The sequence below is a fragment of the Pocillopora verrucosa genome, chromosome 7 (assembly GCF_036669915.1).
Source record: "Pocillopora verrucosa isolate sample1 chromosome 7, ASM3666991v2, whole genome shotgun sequence".
Classification (NCBI taxonomy): domain Eukaryota; kingdom Metazoa; phylum Cnidaria; class Anthozoa; order Scleractinia; family Pocilloporidae; genus Pocillopora; species Pocillopora verrucosa.
This window is the reverse complement of record NC_089318.1, coordinates 9441645-9460515: the sequence shown is the minus strand read 5'-3', so window position 1 is coordinate 9460515 and position 18871 is coordinate 9441645. Positions and strand designations below refer to the sequence as shown.

General features: G+C 38.3%; 2 protein-coding genes and 1 non-coding gene across 3 annotated transcripts; all 3 read left to right on the top strand.

Moving 5' to 3' along the window:
• The first annotated feature begins 455 nt into the window (after positions 1-455).
• Positions 456-1685, top strand: LOC131775003 (adenosine receptor A3-like). The gene has a single exon (XM_059087259.2). It carries the CDS (start codon positions 456-458, stop codon positions 1407-1409), a length of 954 nt encoding a protein of 317 aa, XP_058943242.2. The 3' UTR covers positions 1410-1685.
• Positions 1686-4009: 2324 nt separating this feature from the next.
• Positions 4010-4951, top strand: LOC131771465 (probable G-protein coupled receptor 45). Its single transcript, XM_059087271.2, has one exon. It carries the CDS (start codon positions 4010-4012, stop codon positions 4949-4951), a length of 942 nt encoding a protein of 313 aa, XP_058943254.2.
• An 8237-nt stretch (positions 4952-13188) lies between these two features.
• Trnac-gca (transfer RNA cysteine (anticodon GCA)) lies at positions 13189-13260 on the top strand. The gene has a single exon. It is a non-coding gene; the product is annotated as a tRNA-Cys (tRNA).
• Positions 13261-18871: the final 5611 nt, after the last annotated feature.

Genomic DNA, 18871 nt, shown 5'->3' with positions numbered 1-18871 from the left:
GAACAGAAATTAGTCGTCAGTGTTAATAACTTTAGGAACATTTCCATGCAATTATGACCGCTGATGTCAATTAAGAGTATTTAACGAACTAGCAAATGAAACGTGCTAAAAGCTTCTTTCCGCCTCGCGTTGCTTCTGAACAGTTCTCAATTACGAACTATTACCGACTTTATCAGAAGGCGCTATAGCTATAGCCAGTGTCATTATTAAGGAGATATATAGCCAGGATCTTAGAATGACAGCCCCAGATGTGCATCCTATTTTTAGCGTACTTCCATTTAAAAGTCTTAATACATCTTCATAATTAGACGCAATGACGACCGATTGTACACCCACTTTATCCATTTGTTTAATTTTTGGAAAAAATAAAGTAATGACGCAGTCGTAGACATAAATTTACCAATAAAAGAAACCCTCGGGTGAGAAGAAGTCTTAAACTTACCGAAACAGAGAACATGGCGGGACTGAACTTAACGGTTCATGTAAGACAGAAGGAATCATTTGAGGAACTGCTTTGCTCCAGCACATTGAGAAATGGAAATCAGGAATACATACTATACCTCTCAGCAATCAATATTTTTCTTTCCATTACTGCAGTTATAGGTAATGTTCTGATCCTAGTTGCTCTTCGGAAGGACTCTTCCCTTCATCCACCGTCCAAACTCTTGTATCGTTGTCTCGCAACAACTGATCTCTGCGTTGGTTTGATTGTAGAACCTCTCCAAGCTGCCTACTTGATGTCCGTATATAATGAACACTGGGCTCTCTGTCGATACCTACTTGTGACAGTTTATGTAACTGGCTACGGACTTACTTCAATTTCTCTGTTGACTCTCACTGCAATAGCCGTTGACAGAGTCATTGCCCTCTTACTGGGGCTTAGATACAAAGAAACTGTGACTTTGAAGCGAATATATCTCATTCTAGCGATCTTTTGGATTGTGTCCTCTATCGCAGCAGGATCGTACGTTATCGATTATCGAATAGTTTTTTGGTGCAGTCGTATATTTACACCAATAGGTTTGATTATCTCTATTGCATCGTATACGAAGATATTCTATACATTAAATCGTCACCAAATGGTAGTTAAAGACCGTTTTCAACACGCACAGTCGAGCCAAGCAGTCCCACTGAACATGGCGCGATACAGGAAGGCAGTTTACAGTGCATTGTGGGTGCAGCTGGCATTAGTTGCTTGTCATCTACCATACAGCACAGTTGTACTTTTGCTCAATCGTATGAGGTTGCGCAATGCATCTTTAACGTACATGGTTGTTTGGGGAGTAACAGTGACTCTAGTTTTCTTCAACTCATCGTTAAACCCGTTTCTTTACTGTTGGAAGATATGTGAAGTGAGACAAGCGGTAAAGAAGACAATCAGATACGTTTTTCTTTGCCGTAAGCGTTAGTTCACCGTTAGTTTATATCTCTAAAATTTCTTCGATAGAGCAATATTCAATAGTGTCGAAAGTAATCCGTAGTTGCATTGGTTTTACTTTCTTTAAATTGAGATTGGCTTAGAAAACTTGCACCTCTCTCTGAACCAATCAGATGCAAAACCAACACCAATCAGGACTTCGTCACCTGCGTTTTCCCGCGCTTTTCCTCTCTTCTGATTGTCCCTCGGATATTTCTTAAGTTTTTTTATCAGGACTCTTAATCGAAAAGCGCTATATTCAGTAATGAGAATCAGGAAGAAAGTAACAAAGATATATCTCCACTCGGAGGCGCGCAAGTAAACTCTCAGATCTTATAAATAACAGGTTTTAAAAATAGATATAGAGCGTGCTTTTAGTGAATAAATTGAGAAGGTTAATACACATGTACGTTCGTAAATAAAGAAAACGTAGGGGTAGGTTTGATCAGATTTAAACATGATTGAACTATAATCAGTAAAAGTCAGTGACGACTTCTATCAAAAGCTTAGTTTTTGCAAAATTATGTCAACCAATTTTCCACCTGGTTCCTTAAACCTCAATCATGGTTTTACAGTTATTCTCCCAGTCATGTCATTCTGAACTCAGAGTCTATGTTTTCCAAAAACTTGTCACTATAATGGAAAGAGTTGTCTTTCCGCTAGCAAGGAGAATTATCGCCCTTTGCGTAGAGCATGATATGGCTATTAGTCAATAAAAGGCGGGAAAGTGAACTCATGTACATGTGTTTTAATGGTTTCAGCTCCATATCTCTAAAAAAGACTGTAGGTTAGAAACCACATTTTCAGGGCAATATTCAACTGAATTTGGAGAGATATCTAGGATTTCTTCGGTTGCCTCACCACGGTCTGTTATTGATCTAGAAAATTCGCAGCACCCCTCTACCAATCAGCTACAAAAGTAAAACCAATCGTGTAGGCTGTTTGCTTGTTTTTACTTCAAGTTCTTATTGGCTTCGTTTGAGAATTTCCTTCGTCCCGATTAGCGATTGTGATTCCTATAGTTTGGTTTGTAATTTTTTTTGTCTGTTTAATAAATTCAATCGATATCTACTTCATCACAAACATAAGAATCAACCAACAAGGATGAAATGAAAATGGAGAAATTAGCACTTATCGTCAGCACCTACTTGAAAAAGTTTGGAATCATTTTTGTAAGATACAGTCATTTTTTTTAGGTAGAAATCTGGGTGAGGGATCGTAGACGCATTTCATCTAATTTTTGTTCTCATCCGTCGAAACCTTTTCTCCTTTCTATTTCGATTTATCATAATTTACCATGAGAGCTAATTTGATTAAAGGCCTTTATGCTCTGGATAGTTTTTAACAGATTGACCAGGAACCAAGAGAATATCAACAATTGGCATTCTCTTGCAGAGAACTAATTTACTTTTGTATTTATCCCGATATCAATCAGTGCCTACTCCCTTAGCAACATAAAGCCTGCTTAGGAAGTTTTGCTGTCAGTCATTTAACCAAGAGAAAACAATGGGATTAATGTATCGGGGAACAGCGACGAGAAGGGTTTTTTTTACTTCGGCAGTAAGAAACTACATTAGGAAACCACAATGCTTTCCGCCCCAATTCAAGCTAAAAATAACTTAAGTGAAATCGACATACCCCGACTAATGCCCTGATTTTCCCTCTCTGTCCGATGATTTTTCTCTTGATGTTGCTGATCATTATTCATGATCACACAAAAAATAATTAACAAGCTTATTCTTTTAAGGATTTCCGGAAACGAAAGGATTTCCAAAACGAAGTTCACTGGTAACTTGCAGATTTCGTAAATTTTGCTTCACGTTTTTCCCCGGAGAAATCAGGAGAAATATCGTTGCTTATGTCGCCAAAACTTGTCCTCAATTTTTTCGACTGATCCGCCAGCTAGAAACTTAGTTGTCATCAGGAATATTTGAGTTGAAGTTTACACACAGTAAGTAAACTACCCGTTAGAAATTTACCTCCTCTTTAGACATTTTTCTCGTTATTATTGCTGTTTTTTTATACTCGTAATTAGTTTTACTTTCCATTTCAAACATTTGTATTTGTTTTCGATGCCACGTTTGATCACCTATTAAAAAAACGTACACATTTTTACTCGAATTTGCTACAATGACACTTTATCATAAATTGAAACTCTACCGTATTCTTCTCCCACACCTCCTCTGTTATTGCAGCACTGAGGTACGTCTTGATCTTAGACAAAAAGTAAATAAAGATTTTTCTTAAGGGAAATTATTTGTATTCTCTCTTTGAATATTTGTCGGGGATTTCCTCAAAAATATGACATCTCTAAAACAAATTGAAAATGGCAGCTATTACGGGGCTAATTAAATTCATTGTGTCGCCTTGGAAAATTAATCAGTAGCGTCTTAACGATCTTGGGTTGTTATTAAGGAGGATTGTGTTTCAGCAGTGCTGCTTCCCGCACCGTAAATTGCTTCTATCCTATACTCTGTCTTTCCACTGATACCATACTGGTATCAGTGGATACTGTCTCCATCCACTTTGAATTGCTTGCAAAGCTCTGACAGTGGTTTCCTTTACTGCCAATCAACTTATGTGCTACTGGAAATGAGAAATGGTAGTGAAGACGGAGAGCAAACAATGGCTTTCCAAGACTTGCGATGCCCAGTAGGCTTGACGAAAGAAATACACGAACACCTGATTTATCTTTCAGCGTTCAACATTTTCCTCTCCGTAATAGCATGTGTTGGGAATACACTAATTTTAGTTGCCCTTAGCAAAGAATCTTCTCTTCATCTGCCGTCTAAACTTTTGCTTCGTTGTTTAGCGACAACGGACCTGTGTGTTGGGATCATTGTGGAGCCACTTAATATTGCCTATCTAATGACGCTAGTTTACGAGGACTGGCACCTTTGTCGATTCTTAGAAGCCGTGTCATTTTTGGTCGGCTATGTTGTGGCAGCAGTATCTTTACTAACATTGACTGGAATAAGCGTAGATCGACTTCTCGCGCTGTTGCTGGGTTCTAGTTACAAGCAAATTGTAACCTGCAAGAGAACTTATGTGGTCATTGCAGCCATTTGGGTGTTTTCCGGTGTTGTCACAGCATCGTACCTAGAGAGTCATCTTATAACTTTTTGGTGCGGGCGTGTAACCATAGCATTATGTATCACAATCTCCATCATCTCGTACGCAAAGATCTTTTTTACACTACGGCGGCATCAAATGCGTGTTCATACCACTGTGCAGCAACACCACCAACAGCAGTCAAATCATTATTTTTCTCTAAACATGCTGCGTTACAGAAAGGCAGTGTATAGCGCACTGTGGATTCAGTTGGCATTAGTTGTCTGTTACCTACCATACAGTATCATGACAGTTTTGATTGGTAACAGAAGACCATCTCCTTCGTATTTTCTTGCCTGGTTGACAACGGTGACTCTGGTTTATTTAAATTCTTCGTTAAACCCGGTTCTTTACTGTTGGAAGATAAGTGAAGTTAGACAAGTAGTGAAGGAAATAATAAGAAACGTATTTTGTTCTACTTGAAGTTAGAACATTTTTTCGTTACCAATTCTCATTCTTTGTAAACTTTGGCGTGACAGTGACAGTAGAAAAAGAAATCTACCTCTATTGGCTGAACTGTGTGTAATTCTGTGGCGGTCACAATTTTCATGGAAAGATCGAAAAGAAACTAACGCTTTATTTTTAAAGGGGCTTTCAAATACCCAGAAAGATCTATATTAGGAAGTGTCCTGTGGTGGTCGACGGCCGGAGACTAGTAACAGCCCTGCGCAATGAGTTTGGAGACTGTCTTTACTTGAGCCAAGTGGTCCACCCAGCCGGTTTCCTTAACATGAAGCGACTAGGAGCATCATTAATCCCCCCTGGGTGGGATGCTGGTCCTTTAAAAACCGGTAAACCCCCCCCCCCCCCCTTTCCCAGCATTTTATCAGATCTCCCTAACAATTCGCCGGCCACCCATTTGTACTCCTGGGTAAAAAGAGGCACTATGAGACTAAACTGCGTGTTTTGCCCAAGAACACAACACACTGATCCAGCCGGGTCTTGACCCGGAGTCTAGTCCACTAACCACAGTGAGTGTGGAGTATCAATATTTAATTCCCAAGTTTTCAATTTTTGTCTTCCGATTCCTTTTCATCATTTGAAAAAAAAAAAAAATAGAAATTAAACAAGGTTACGGATGGAACAATGATTTTGAACTCATTCTCCTTCTGTTATCTTTTCAACTCTTCCCATTTCGCTTTTTTCAGCTCTTATCCCTTTCTGCTGCCACGCATTTCTCCAGAGCGGTTGCGTGACGATATACTCAATTACTTACCACCTAGCGCCCGTATTCTAATGAGCGCCCCTATTGAGTAAGCACCCTCATTCAAAGAAGTGCCCCTATTCCAATAAACACCCCTAATCTGTTTCAGAAAAGCACTGTTAGAGTAACTGCACATTGAGATCTAGCCTGTGTTGCTGGCGGTCTGCGATTTTGGGGGCGGAGAGAAAAATGAAAACTGGCGGTTTTTCATTTTCCTCTCAAAATCGCAGACCGCTAGCAACGCAGGCTAATTGAGATCAACCTTGATCCATCTTCCTTTATTGCTTCCTAAAAGGCCCTACGATAAAGAATTATTATGCCTACGTGAGTGCACATTTACGCCTACGTGAGTGCACATTTCCTTCATATGAAAGATCCCGTCTTAAAATTTTGGACTATTGCTTCGCTAGTCGTTTTAGCTAATAAGGATCCAGAGACAGGGAATTCGTTTTCCAGTATAGCTCATTGATTCTCACTCGTAAATACATTAAAGCTTTGTTTCTCATTCTGCTGTTTCTCATGCTAAACCTTTATTTTTTCATTCCGCTGTAATTTTCATCTTTAACTTTGTTTTGGTTTTGTCTCTCTTTTGCAAATGAGCCGATCAAATCCCGAAGGATTCGTTACTCTGGTTTCTCCATTGGCTTTTTGCGTAATTCAATATCTTTATTTCAGTACCGTGAAGTCCTTTTCTGGTGATTGTCACGCAGCATTGGAACGCGTTACATTTTGAAATCACGCGACGATCGTAATAAGTGTACCGCTAGAAGGGAGTTGCTGACCATCTTTTAACTCCGCATTTCACAATGATAATGAAAATTTCTTTTCCTTGCTATTTAATGTTTTCATTCTTCATGGATTCTGCGACTAAATCCCGAACAATAGCTTAACGTATTTAGCGCCCCCGGGAGAATGGGCCCGTGATCGTCGAAATGTGTGATCGGCACCAAGCAATAAGTTTGTCTCGCAGTTTAAAATTTTGGTATTGGTGGTCATTGCCCGCAATCGGTAAGTCTCCAGTCGTGTATTCTAGTCTAGGTGAGTTACTAAACGAACAAAACGTCTTTCAATCTGTCTTTGACGCATTTTAGAAACGAACTCATTGACTGTGTCTCGGAGGTCAGTTTGTGGAAAACCATTTCAAACTAACGTTTATAGAGGGAAGTTCATACTGTTGGCCGCCGGTGTGGTTTAGCGATACATATTGAGCGACTTCTTCTTTAGTGTTCCTGTTTTGTACTCTGTACTTAGTGCTGACTTTTACCTCTCCGTCTTTCATGCTTGTTCGGTTTATGCAAGAACAATTTTGCCGCGCTCCGAATGCTTGAGAGCTTTTTTGAATCTCAAAGGCGTACGTTTATTTGCTACTTTCGGATATAAACTCGCTCAGTGAGGCTTTTTTTTATTCTGTTTCAGCTGGCACAGGTCTTAAAACGAAGGATTTTGTCGTGGTCAGGAAAGTCCAGACGAACGCAGTCCACCATCAAAGACTCTTAGTGAAACAAATGTGGTGACGATGGAAGTTCTATTTCCTCTCAGTTCACTTTATCAATCGATAAGTATCAAACCAACCTTTTGATTTTATCCACCAATAGTTGAAATAGATGACCCTGGAAATACCTTTTGAGGACCTTCTAGCTATTTACCTGACAGAATATTTATGTGGATGACATCTTTTCTGGAGGATCCACTTTTTAAATTACATATACACGCTGCTAACCCTCGAAACACTAAGAGTGACTAGCATCAAATTTCTCCCTACTATATCAGCTGTGAATCACACATTAAGGTCATGAGAATAAAGGAAATGATCACTAATGAAAGAAGCTTTTGATCGGTACACAAATTCCTTGTCAGCACCTTTGGAAACGTATTAAGAGAACACATTGGAGAATTTGCACACTGATGTTAGGGTGTAAAGGGTTAAAGTATATAATTCCTTAAAACAAGACAGAGAATTATTTTTTTTAAGCTCCTGAGGCAAGAATCTAATGATTTTGGAACAGGGGTACTAAAATCTTATAACAAGAATGGCACTTCTTGAAACTGGAAATTTGCTCCTTATTTCAAGGTGCAACAGAGAATGTTCACTTGAAAAAAGGATCCAAGGGCTAATTTAAAGAAGGAAAAGATCTGAAAAAAATGTTTAAATCAGGAATTTTAGTTCTTATTTTAAGGGAGCTCTGCCTAAAATAAGGGTACCAAATGCTGATTTCAAATCAGAAAAGATTCAAAAACTAAACTTGTAATAATTACAAGGAAAGCTTGACATCACATGGTAGCCTAAGAAAAGCCAACTTCTAGTAAGAGATGAGGGCAATCCCTCATGCTAAATAAATATTGCCCACTAAACATTCCATCAATTTCAGAGACATAAATCATTTAAAAGGCAGTGGATTTTAAAAATGTGGTTACATGTCAGCTAAAGTTTCAAAGTATGTTGTTGAAATTATTGATGTAAACTTGATGCTCAGTATTTACAAATATCTGGTCCATTTTGACATTACCAACAGCTCAAGGGTCAGCTCTGAAAATTTCAAGCCATCTGACTTTAAGAAGGGAAGCATGCATGGAAAGGAATTTTTTCAAGAGTACTGCAAAGTTTAGTTGAATGACCATGCCAAGAAAGAGAAAATCTCCAATCTGATCATATATTGCTGGTACAGGTAATTGTTAAGTGATTTTTGAGACTTCTAACATTGAGTCTCTCAGAGCTGTTTGCAAAGCTAACCTTTTCCCTCTGATTCCTATTGTCAACCTCAAAGAAGAAGGGAATCAATGTGGTGAAGAAATTACAATTGTGAGATATTAGTCAAAGCAACCAGTGTGAAGTTTCCCTTGATGTTAAACCAGAAATGCCAACTGAAAGCCAGCTTCTTGATGATTTTGTGGTCCTTTCTGAAGTAATCACTTACTTACTTACTTTGAATGATCATGATTACACTTTTCCTGGAGTTCCTGCAAAGTCTACTGAAGAATGGCTTGAAGCAGCACATGAGAGAATGAGCAGTTTGAGGTAGCACATGAGAAACAATCAATATTTGTGCTATTGCAAATTTTCCTTTTGAAGTTCTTGTGGCACTTTGTCCCACTGTGCAAAATACGGTTTCCTGGTTGCGAATGTAGTGCCTCAGAAATAAAGGAATAAGGGATGCTGAAGAGCTTAGGCAGGCCATAAAAACTTAACCTTGTGTATTTGATCAATTTTATAAAGTGCTACAAAAGTTGGTACTTTAAGCCAGGTATTGGCAAATAATTTTCATATGTCCCAAACAACTGTAAGAAGAATTTCTATTTCCTGGATAAATTTTCTTCCCTTTACACCTGGAAGTATTCGTATTTGGCTATATAGGGCCAAAATTCAAATGTGCACTGCACAATTGGCAGCCTTGTTAAAAAAAACGTACCCTAATTGTTGGGGATCATTGATGCATCAGAAAAAGGAGCCCAACCACCATCAAGTTTAATCTTGAACTGTGAGATGTTTTCATCAAACAAATGTCATACTACTTCCAATGGGAATGTTGTTAATTCATCATCAAGGGAGATAATATCTGACAAAGAGCTGGTCATTAAGCGATCTGGCCTTTTGCAACTGCTCCAGCCTGGTGATTATCTCATGACCAATATGGTCTTTTTAATCCTGGATCCTCTCGCACCTCTTGGTTGTGAAGTAGTCATGCCATCATTTTTATGGAGCAAAAAGTCATTTTCAAAGGATGAGTTGTAAGAGAGTGAAAAAATTCACAATGTCTTGTGCATTTTTAAAGGACTATTGGTGGGACAAGGAGGTCCATTTCTTTGACAAGGTAATTCCCCTTACTGTAGGAGGTAGTATTAATCAGATATGGAAAGTAGCATGTCTCAATACAAACTCTCAAAAACCTTTATTGTTTGAATAATATATTAACATGTGGATGAAGTCCTCTGTAAGAGTATGTAAAAATAGGTTAAATTCTTTCTTACAAGGTATGGAGGCAGCAGCAGCATGAACTTAACCTGCTTTTCTTTGAATGTAACAGAATGTTTAATTTAAATCAACAGATCAGAAGTTTCATTCACCAAGGCCTGATTTCATGTCTCTTGACACTTAAGTAAACAAGGTTCTATCATACATGGATATCATCATCATTATCCTAAACATTGTTAGAAAGTGCATGAGTCATAATGGAGATAATTTATAATGTTTCATAACTATTAAGTTGTATGGAAAATTTCTAATCATAACATTTATATTCAACAGATGTTACAAATGTAACATTATAAAATCATGAGAACTACACATCTACTATATACTAATGTTAAGTTGAAGAGAAATGTTCATTTCGACTGTTGAGATATATAAGAATGTTAGCAATGTATTTCCATCAGGGCTGTTTGTTTTAGTAGTTAGCAGAACATAGCATTCTCCCTCAGCATCATAATAAATTGTTTTGCAGGGAAATTTACTATAACTGTTACAGTAATCAAAGAAATCCTCCCAAGCACCACCAGTCAAACCCATACAGCCCATAGTTAAGTAGTAATCAGCACAATTCTTCTTTAAACTGTACCCACCAGTTTGAATGTTGAGTTTGAAATATTTTATATTAGTAAAGAACTCCTCTTGAGAAAAGGTGATCTCTAATAGCCCCCATGGTATATTGTCATTAGGATCTTAAAATATAAACATCTAACTCCCAGAAGTGGAGGGTTGATAAATACACCCAGATGGAATGATTTGTCAAGGGCAGTTTATGAATCTACCTACTGGAGATCAGTATGTGTTTAAGTCATCTCATGACTATCAGGATTTAGAGTTATAAAAAGATTGTACAGTTATGAAAGTAATATATACATCATCCTACCTTTCACTGTCATCCATCTCATGAGCACTAATGTACTTAGGCAGGGACATGCCAATGGCTGCTAGTCTTGTGATAAACTCCATGGAATTCATTGTCTGTTGCAATCAAACTGCCTCTTCCTATCTTTAGTCCAATATCCATAATATTTGTAATTAATAATAATAACAATAATAATGACGATGATGATAACAATGATAATAATAGTAGTTATGAAGGTATGTTTAATACCAATATTACCGCATATACATGAATCATGATTTTGCTGCATTAACTTTTAAAACTGGAAGTAAATTCAAAAATAAAAAATGTTATTACTATTGATTATAAACAGATATTGATTATTAAAATTATAAAATTTTGTTATTATAGATTATCAACAGATGTTGATTATTAAAAGAGAAAATTATACTTGTAAAAACTACAACGTTATCTCTCAGTTCTTTGCTTTGGTATTGGATAGTTCTTTGCTTGGTAATGGTGTGCGGATGCCCTTGTTGTAGGGAGATGTTTGGAGAGTGGGCCCCTGTTCTTGGTATCTGTCTGTGTTTATTCAGACATAGTTCACTCTGTCTTTCATCTACTCTGGGTAGTTTTAGATATTGGAGAGCTCTATATGAAAGTGTAGGTATGATGATCTTAAGACATGTTTCTTTATACTTTCTAATTCCTTAGAGAGGTAAGACAGATTGCCATGGTGCCATATGCATACTACACAACAATGTTCAAGTGCAGATTTTGTTAAAGATGTATTGAAATTTTAACTAAGTCTTTATCCTCGATAGCTGCTCTGGTCAATACACAGAGTATGTGGAGACGTTTATGAGCTTTGATAAGAGTAGTATCAAAATGGTTAGCATTGAGTTCATGCAATTACTGGAGCTCCAAGAGATGATGGTATCTACACTTGATTGGATGTTTGAATTGCTCTTTCTTTCAAGCCCTTTGGACAAAGTTACCTTGTTGATGTATTTCCAGATACAAATTTTGGGTGTAGAGATAATCAAATTGTTGAACATTACTAGAAACAGTATTGGACTGAGTTTTGTTCCTTGGGGAACACCAGCTTTAATTGGAAGTCAAATTCTTATAACTAGTTTTATCAGGAAATGTGTAGCAGCCAGAGGGGAGAAATAACAATCAGATGGTAGGATTTGAAGAGATACACCCTTCTGTCTGGACTGCATCCAAGGTTTCAATTCTGGCCATTGAAATGTTGCAAGAATTTTCTTGGCCACCATATAGGGGGCATGGTATAAACTCTTGAGACTAGAACAGAGTTTTTAATGCTTCCAGTCCCCCAGCCTCTCATGACTGTTGAAGTCAGCCTGTACTCTTTATACAGTATAAATTTTCTTTTTCAATTACATATAAATGTTGGGTACAAATCAAGTTGTTTCTGTTTAATTTGTCTAAATGAGAGGTACTTCTGCCTAATTTAAACTTTCATTGAAGATGTACCATGTGAAATGGAAACAAAAAATGAGAACAAGAAGAGAGGTAAAGTCCCTTTGTCTTAAATAATCTTTGGGAGTATGAGAGGAAAGACTAGTGAGATAAAAGAAGCTACAGAAAGCTTTCTGCACAATTAGTCTGAACACAATTAGTCTGAAAGAATCTGTTTTCTGATGGTTTCCTATAGCTTTTTATGACTCTCATCTTTGGATTTCTCTTTCTGCATCTTGATTCATTTTCTTCCTCTATTTCATGTTTGAAGTTTCAAGGGTCAGTGTCTTGGATAAGACCCTGACAATGTTATTTATTGCCTTGAAATGTGCCAATGTAGTTATGACAGTCGGTAGAGCTGCATTAATTGCTCTGGGAAGTTGTAATTGTATTGAGTCTTCAGTTGCCTTAGCTGACTTTAGGTTCATTTGTTGGAAAGGAAAAAAAAAATTAACTTTGGGCACTGCCCTATGAATCTTAGATTAAAAGGAAGAAACAAAAGAGTATAATTTAATAGAAGGAAAAGAGAAAATTGATTTATATTATGCCTTCAAGACGAATTTTTGATGAAAAAGGTATTCATGATAATAATTACTGGTATGACTTTCTTCAGTCAGTGAAGAAAACTGAGTATAAAAATAGATACAGATAATTTATAACGACATATTTATTTACATATTTATTTACATATTTATTTACATATTTATTTACATATTTATTTACATATTTATTTACATATTTATTTACACTAGGCTGGCCCAGTTCAGCTGCAAGCTTGTTTGAATGGGGGCCTGTATAGGTAATATGAATAATAACAAAGTATGTCTAAAAATAGAAAATACAACACTAATTAAACACACCTGTCCACAAAGATATACAATATACATGACTTTTTCAAAAAATTACCCTAATTACAAAAATAAAGTTTAAAGGGTTAGGTGTTTGTCCATGTGGATGGTTATGGTACAAATGTTATATTTGAGGGTGGTGGCTCAGCAAAAGGGCTAAACTTTGACAAAATGTTTCTTTTCTGTAGGGGTTGGCTTCTGTAGATGGTCATTACACCAATGAGTCATTTTAAGGTGCACAATAACAGAGCTAAATTTTGGCTTTTATTTTCATGGCACAAGGTGTTAGTTGATGTAATAGACCTCGCTCACCGAAGAGTCTTTGTAGCTCAGTGGTAGAGCATCGGAGCGCAAATCCGAACGTCTGAGGTTCAATTCCTCATGGGGACTCAGAATTTTTCTTTATAACGCTTGTGACGAGACAAAAAAGCATCTTTCTTAGTTATGGTACTGTTCAGAGGGGAGCATACCTTAACGGAGATCAGAGCACATGTCTTGCGCACCAATGTCATCACAGTATTTGTGAATGCTATGGTCAAAAAACCTGTTTAGCCAAATTTTTTTTATCATTTAGATCATCAGGTGTCAATAATTTTCCACTGAAATTCTGTGACGGTAATGATGGGAAGGAAGGAAATTCTGTAGCTGCACAAGAATGTGCCTTTTGACTCGATTAATGTAGGCCTGGGCATTTCTGATATTGATAGCAGGCAATGCAACAGTTCTTGAGGTATCATCACTGAGTTATCGTCAGTCATGATTAAAAAATTATTTGTAGTCATGAAGAGAGAGTGTTTAAATTTGCGCATTTCCATCATGAGAGCCAAATGTGGTTACAGCAGCCTGATGTACCAGCACAACTTGGTGCAAAGTAGGCACTGAGTACTGATTTTTTCGTTGCCTGTTGTAACGAGATAGCTGTCATCTTTCTAACCTAATGGCATTTGTCCTCAGTATTTTTTATGTGGCGATCTGTCGCGAGAATGGATGTGTTTTTTAAGTGCCTGAATTGCTCGGAAGAGCTCGAGGAAACTTACCTATATTGCTCTAGATGTGGAGCAGCCGTGGACAAAGAGGAAGTTCTCACTCGTTTTTATTTTTAGCGTGGGTTTGATTACTCGGTTATATTACTCTTTTTAGAAAAGTACCATGCAACAGAAATGTCCATGCCTACTTTGCACGATAGACTTCGCCAGTGCGGATTAAGAAGAAAGAATGCAAAAACTGACGATGACGAAATTTTCCAGGCCATTCAGCAAGATCTGAACAGGCCAGGCTGCATGAGGCAGGGGCGTAAAAAGTCATTTTTAGCTTGTAAGCTTGTTCCATACCTCGTAAGTATAGTACTGCCGGGGAAGGTTGAGGAAGTCAAGAACGCCTATGATTTGTGAAACTCGTGCTTTATTACCGCTCAAGGTGGCTTATATATGAGATAAAGCACTTTATTAATGAATTCTTAGCAACTAAACGAGATCTGATTTGAAGCTATAACGAATTGTGCTGGACAACTCAGGACTACTAGACTGAATGCCGAGCTAAGAATCTCAAGTTAAGCTTTATGGAATCTAAAGTTTAGAATCCTATTTTTCTTGCCGTAAAACTCACGAGCCACAGCCTCCCCGTCAATGGCTATGTACTTGTACGCGTGCATTAGAGCAAGGGGTGAGAGTTGCTCTGTCCTCATGGTTGCCTTTAGATACGTCTTGACTTTACGCATCAGGCTAAAACTGCGCTCAGGAGTTGCAGTTGACACAGGCATCGAGAGAAGGATCGTGAAGATGGTGTTAGCGTTTCAATAAAGAGTTGGATTTATGCAGTCGAGAGTGTCGTTGGTCGCTCTCCAGTTGAATGCAGCCACTTTGTTTTCCACCGTAACATCTCGTCTTGTACTGTCTTTTGTCGGTCAGATCGCTTGGGTACGCCTCATACATCTTACCTTGGACGTCGTTGCCTAATCCTTGCACTTTTGTTGGGAAAAGTTACTGGGCTAGGAAGCGATCCACCAGTGATAAGAGCCTGTCGTTCATTTCTTGTATGAGATGATCAATAAGAGGGAGGTACACAGCTCTGCCAGAAGGACTCTGGGTTTGTTGCTGGGGCATTCACCCTGTGTTGCTGCCTTCCGGTTGTTCTTGGCATGCATGGCCTGATGTCAAACTCAGCTGCAATCTGTCTTCCCCGCTCATACACTTCCTTCCAAACCGACGAATCGCCTGTCTCAGCTTTCATGACATTTATCACGACTCTCGCTTCTTGGGCTGCCTCGATAAGATCTACGCTATTTCCTTGCAACATATAGTTGACAAGGCAACTGTGTTGGAGAGGATGTGCTCAGCTGCACGTAGAGCAATAATAAAATCAAACGGCTTGATAGATCATAAGTAGCCCCTTTCCTTTACATCACCATCCCGGGACAAGATCTCGAGCACCTGAACGATGAGTGGGAACGCTGCACGGAAGGTGCATCAGCCCTATTCGCCCATCTTGTCTCGCACAGAGTTCGTAGCTTTGCACGCCTATCCATTTCTTCTCGGACTTGGACGTTCTGATCAAGAGACTCCTGAAAGGCCAGCAGTCGCTTTGCTGAATAGTCAAACGCAAACGCGATGGTTTGTACTGTGGTTAACATATTGCCTATTAAGGGCTCCCCACAAGCACGACCAATGGCAAGATTAAGGGAGTGCGCCTTACAATGGCAGTACACTATCTCTGGTACCTGTTGCCGTATGACGGCCTGTACTTCCCTGTGTACTCCTGAAATATTTGCAGCACCGTCACATCCTTGTGCTCGCATTTTATGGATGTCAATTCCAAACTCAGTAAGGGTGTCATGAACTTTTCAGTTAGTGCTACTCCCTTCGTGCTTTCTGCCTCTACGAAGCCAAGAAAGTCCTCTCTCACCTCTTCCTTGTTCTCTCCTTCCTTTCTCTGCACGAAACGTATACATATTGAGATCTGCTCCTTTGCTCCAGAATCTGTAGCTTCATCTGCTAAGAAAGCAAAAGAGTGGGCATTGTTGCAGTCCCGTAACAATAACTTGCGGATGTAATCGCCACAAAGTTCAATGAACTCATTCTGGATATCCGGCGAAGTTTACTTTGGAATTGCTCTGCTTTCATCGCTATTCAAGTGACCTGCAAGCACACGATCAGTCTTGGCTCTAAACTGAAGGAGGGTAAGAAAATTGATGTTTAACTTCCTCTTAGCGCAAACTTTTGTTTGCCACACAGCAGACGTGGGTTTTTGCAATCATTTTAAAGCGGTCAATCAGAAACCAATCAATTTTTCGCTATCATTATTACTTTTGGGTTTTTAAAAATCTTTCTGCAAAGTACAGTAAAATTGGTACGTTTAGTGGACAGGCCTTGTAGAAAAAATACCTAAAAACGTTCACCCGATAAAAGCATTGCTTCGCATATTACACAAAACAGTGAAAACTTTTAACAAAACTCCCAACCACTGATGCACGCGTCACATTTAAATGCAATATAAATATAGAAGTAGACGTGGGAAAGAAACCCGAAAAGAAGGTTGGGGACACAAGCACTTGGGTTTTTTCTTTTTTTTTTTTGCAATTTTTTCCTTGTTTTCCTAACAGTCACCTAAAAAACTAGTTCTATGAAATTAAAAGAATATTTATGTTCCAAGAAAAAATAAATTTTCCGAGAAAAGTTTGTAAGCCCGGGCTTCCTGGCTTAAAGGGAGCTACGCGCCTGTGAGGGGTTATCGAGCTATGTGGCACACCCTTCGTTTGGATTACGGAATACAGGCACCAAGAAGAAAGGTGGAAGGGATTTTACAACAAGTTGAACCTGAAGGAACAGCCTTGCGAAAGGTTTATGCACTAAGGAGAAGGACGTACACTAACCCAGGCCCGAATTTTGCATGGCAAGTTGACGACTACGATAAGTTAAAGCCATACGGCTTTCCTATTCATGGTGCGGTGGACGGTTTCAGTCATCGAGTCATGTGGTTGAAAATTTGCCGTCGAATAATTACCCATGCCACTTAGCTTTATTGTTCTATGATTGTGTTAAATCAAACAGTCCTGTTTGTGGTTCTGTTCTAAAGATATTTTGCAGGCGGACCTAGATCATGTAAGGAATCACTGAAACACCCATTACATTGAAAATTTGCTGTCGAAAAATATTATCTTTTTGGTCCCCCTAAGTCAATTGCACCCTCAGAAGTTCCAGAATCATAACATTGTTATCCGGAGAATAAGATTTTCTTATGAGCCCCCTTAAAGCACCTTCCCAGAGATGACTACGACCTGTATTACATTTTGATATCTTATCTTCATTAATCTTAAATGCTAGTTGTTCTAGTATTTCTTATAATGACCACCTCGTCTTTGTATGAAACACTTGAGGATCATCTACTGCCACAGGGACATTTTCTCCTTCAGAATCACTGCTGTAGAGCAAAGTGCCATGAATTAAGGATGCATAAAGCAGATCTGTATCACTGGTGAAACTGGGATCACCATCACATGTTACAGAGTGTGCATATGTGTGAAGAACACCAACATATTAGGCATTACTTGTGTTGTAAAAAGATAACTGGCCATGTGAATTCATGTACCTGATCTTTTGGTGCATGTTTTACTGTTAATTCAGTTTCAAACATCACTTTAATTATCTTTATAAGGTTTAACTTTAGTGAGAGTCAGGTTAATGTTTTCTTGTTCAATGTAATGTTTACCTTTGTTGATTGGTAAGGTGATCTGCATCACTACTGAAACTAACATCAACATCAGATGTTGCAGGGTAAGTTTGTGTTTTTAGAAATGCACTACAAATGAATTCAAAGGCCAGTGAGTATTATTACAAATTGAACTGTGGTGGATGTTTTACACCCAGTTCACTTTTAAACGAAAGATGATCAATTATTCTAAAACTACAGGTCAACAGTAGAATAAGGCAAGTCAGTTTCTTTTTTAGCCTAATGCTTACCTCTGCTGAAATGGAGGTTGATGGTCAGGTTTACTTTTGGACTCTTCTGATCTGAATTTTTTCATGGTAAACAGCAAATTCGAAATGTCAGTAATTTGTATTCTTAAATTTTATTTGCAGCATATTTTCTAGGAAAATTGTTGTGTTCAGATAATTCTGTGTTGCGTTTAAAAAAGTGTTTGTTGTGTTTCAAGAATTGTTTGTTGTGTTTGTAGATATGGACCACCATTATTTTTCCGTGACAAACTTTGTTTTGCCGTGACAATTGTGGGCCACCGAACGTAGTATCATGTCCATCAAACAAAACAATTACATGCCAGAGGTTCACCAAAGCAGAACACACATTGATAATTCCATCTATCATGGGGATTGCTTCTTCTTGAGATCCATTAACGCTAGAAATGAGAAAATTTATCGGTAGGATTCTTCTTAAAATTGTGTTTTTCCTTCGAAGAAGACCAATGACCCTTACCACAAGTAAACTTGATTAGCGGTGACTCCTTCGACCTCAACAGGATCCAGTTTTCACGTGCAAAGGTAAAAAGCGCTAAGTGTGATTATTCGATGGATGGTAAATCCACGATCTGCTAGGAGAAGATCATCAGGTAGCAATTTCTCCAATATACTTCAGTTCTATGTCAAAAACTTGTCCGACGTTCTCTCCAAGCTTTTGAAACAAATGAAATACCTTTACTCTCTTGAGATGTTTGTGAGACGAGAACGGTTGTGCACGCGCAAGAAAAGTTGATAGTCGGTTAATAAAACTTCAAACAAGCACTGGCAAAATATGTCTCGTGAGCGGCCCGACATTGCAACCCGTACCCCCATGTTAGTCAAGCTGCTCCTTGAGGGGAGGGTACAGTGATCGCTCTTTAACATATAACGAATATACTGTAAAATAAGGCTTCTGTTTTGGTTGCCAATTTTTTTAATAATGATGTTACCATGGCAAGATCATCTCTAAGGGCTACATTGTTATTAATATCCTTTAGACAAAACCTAAGCGTTATTATTTCCAGCCTGTAAATGTGATCTATGACGCGGAT

Bases quoted from the DNA above. Each gene is read 5' to 3' on its own strand.
- LOC131775003 (XM_059087259.2), top strand. From the start codon at position 456: ATGGCGGGACTGAACTTAACGGTTCATGTAAGACAGAAGGAATCATTT.
- LOC131771465 (XM_059087271.2), top strand. From the start codon at position 4,010: ATGAGAAATGGTAGTGAAGACGGAGAGCAAACAATGGCTTTCCAAGAC.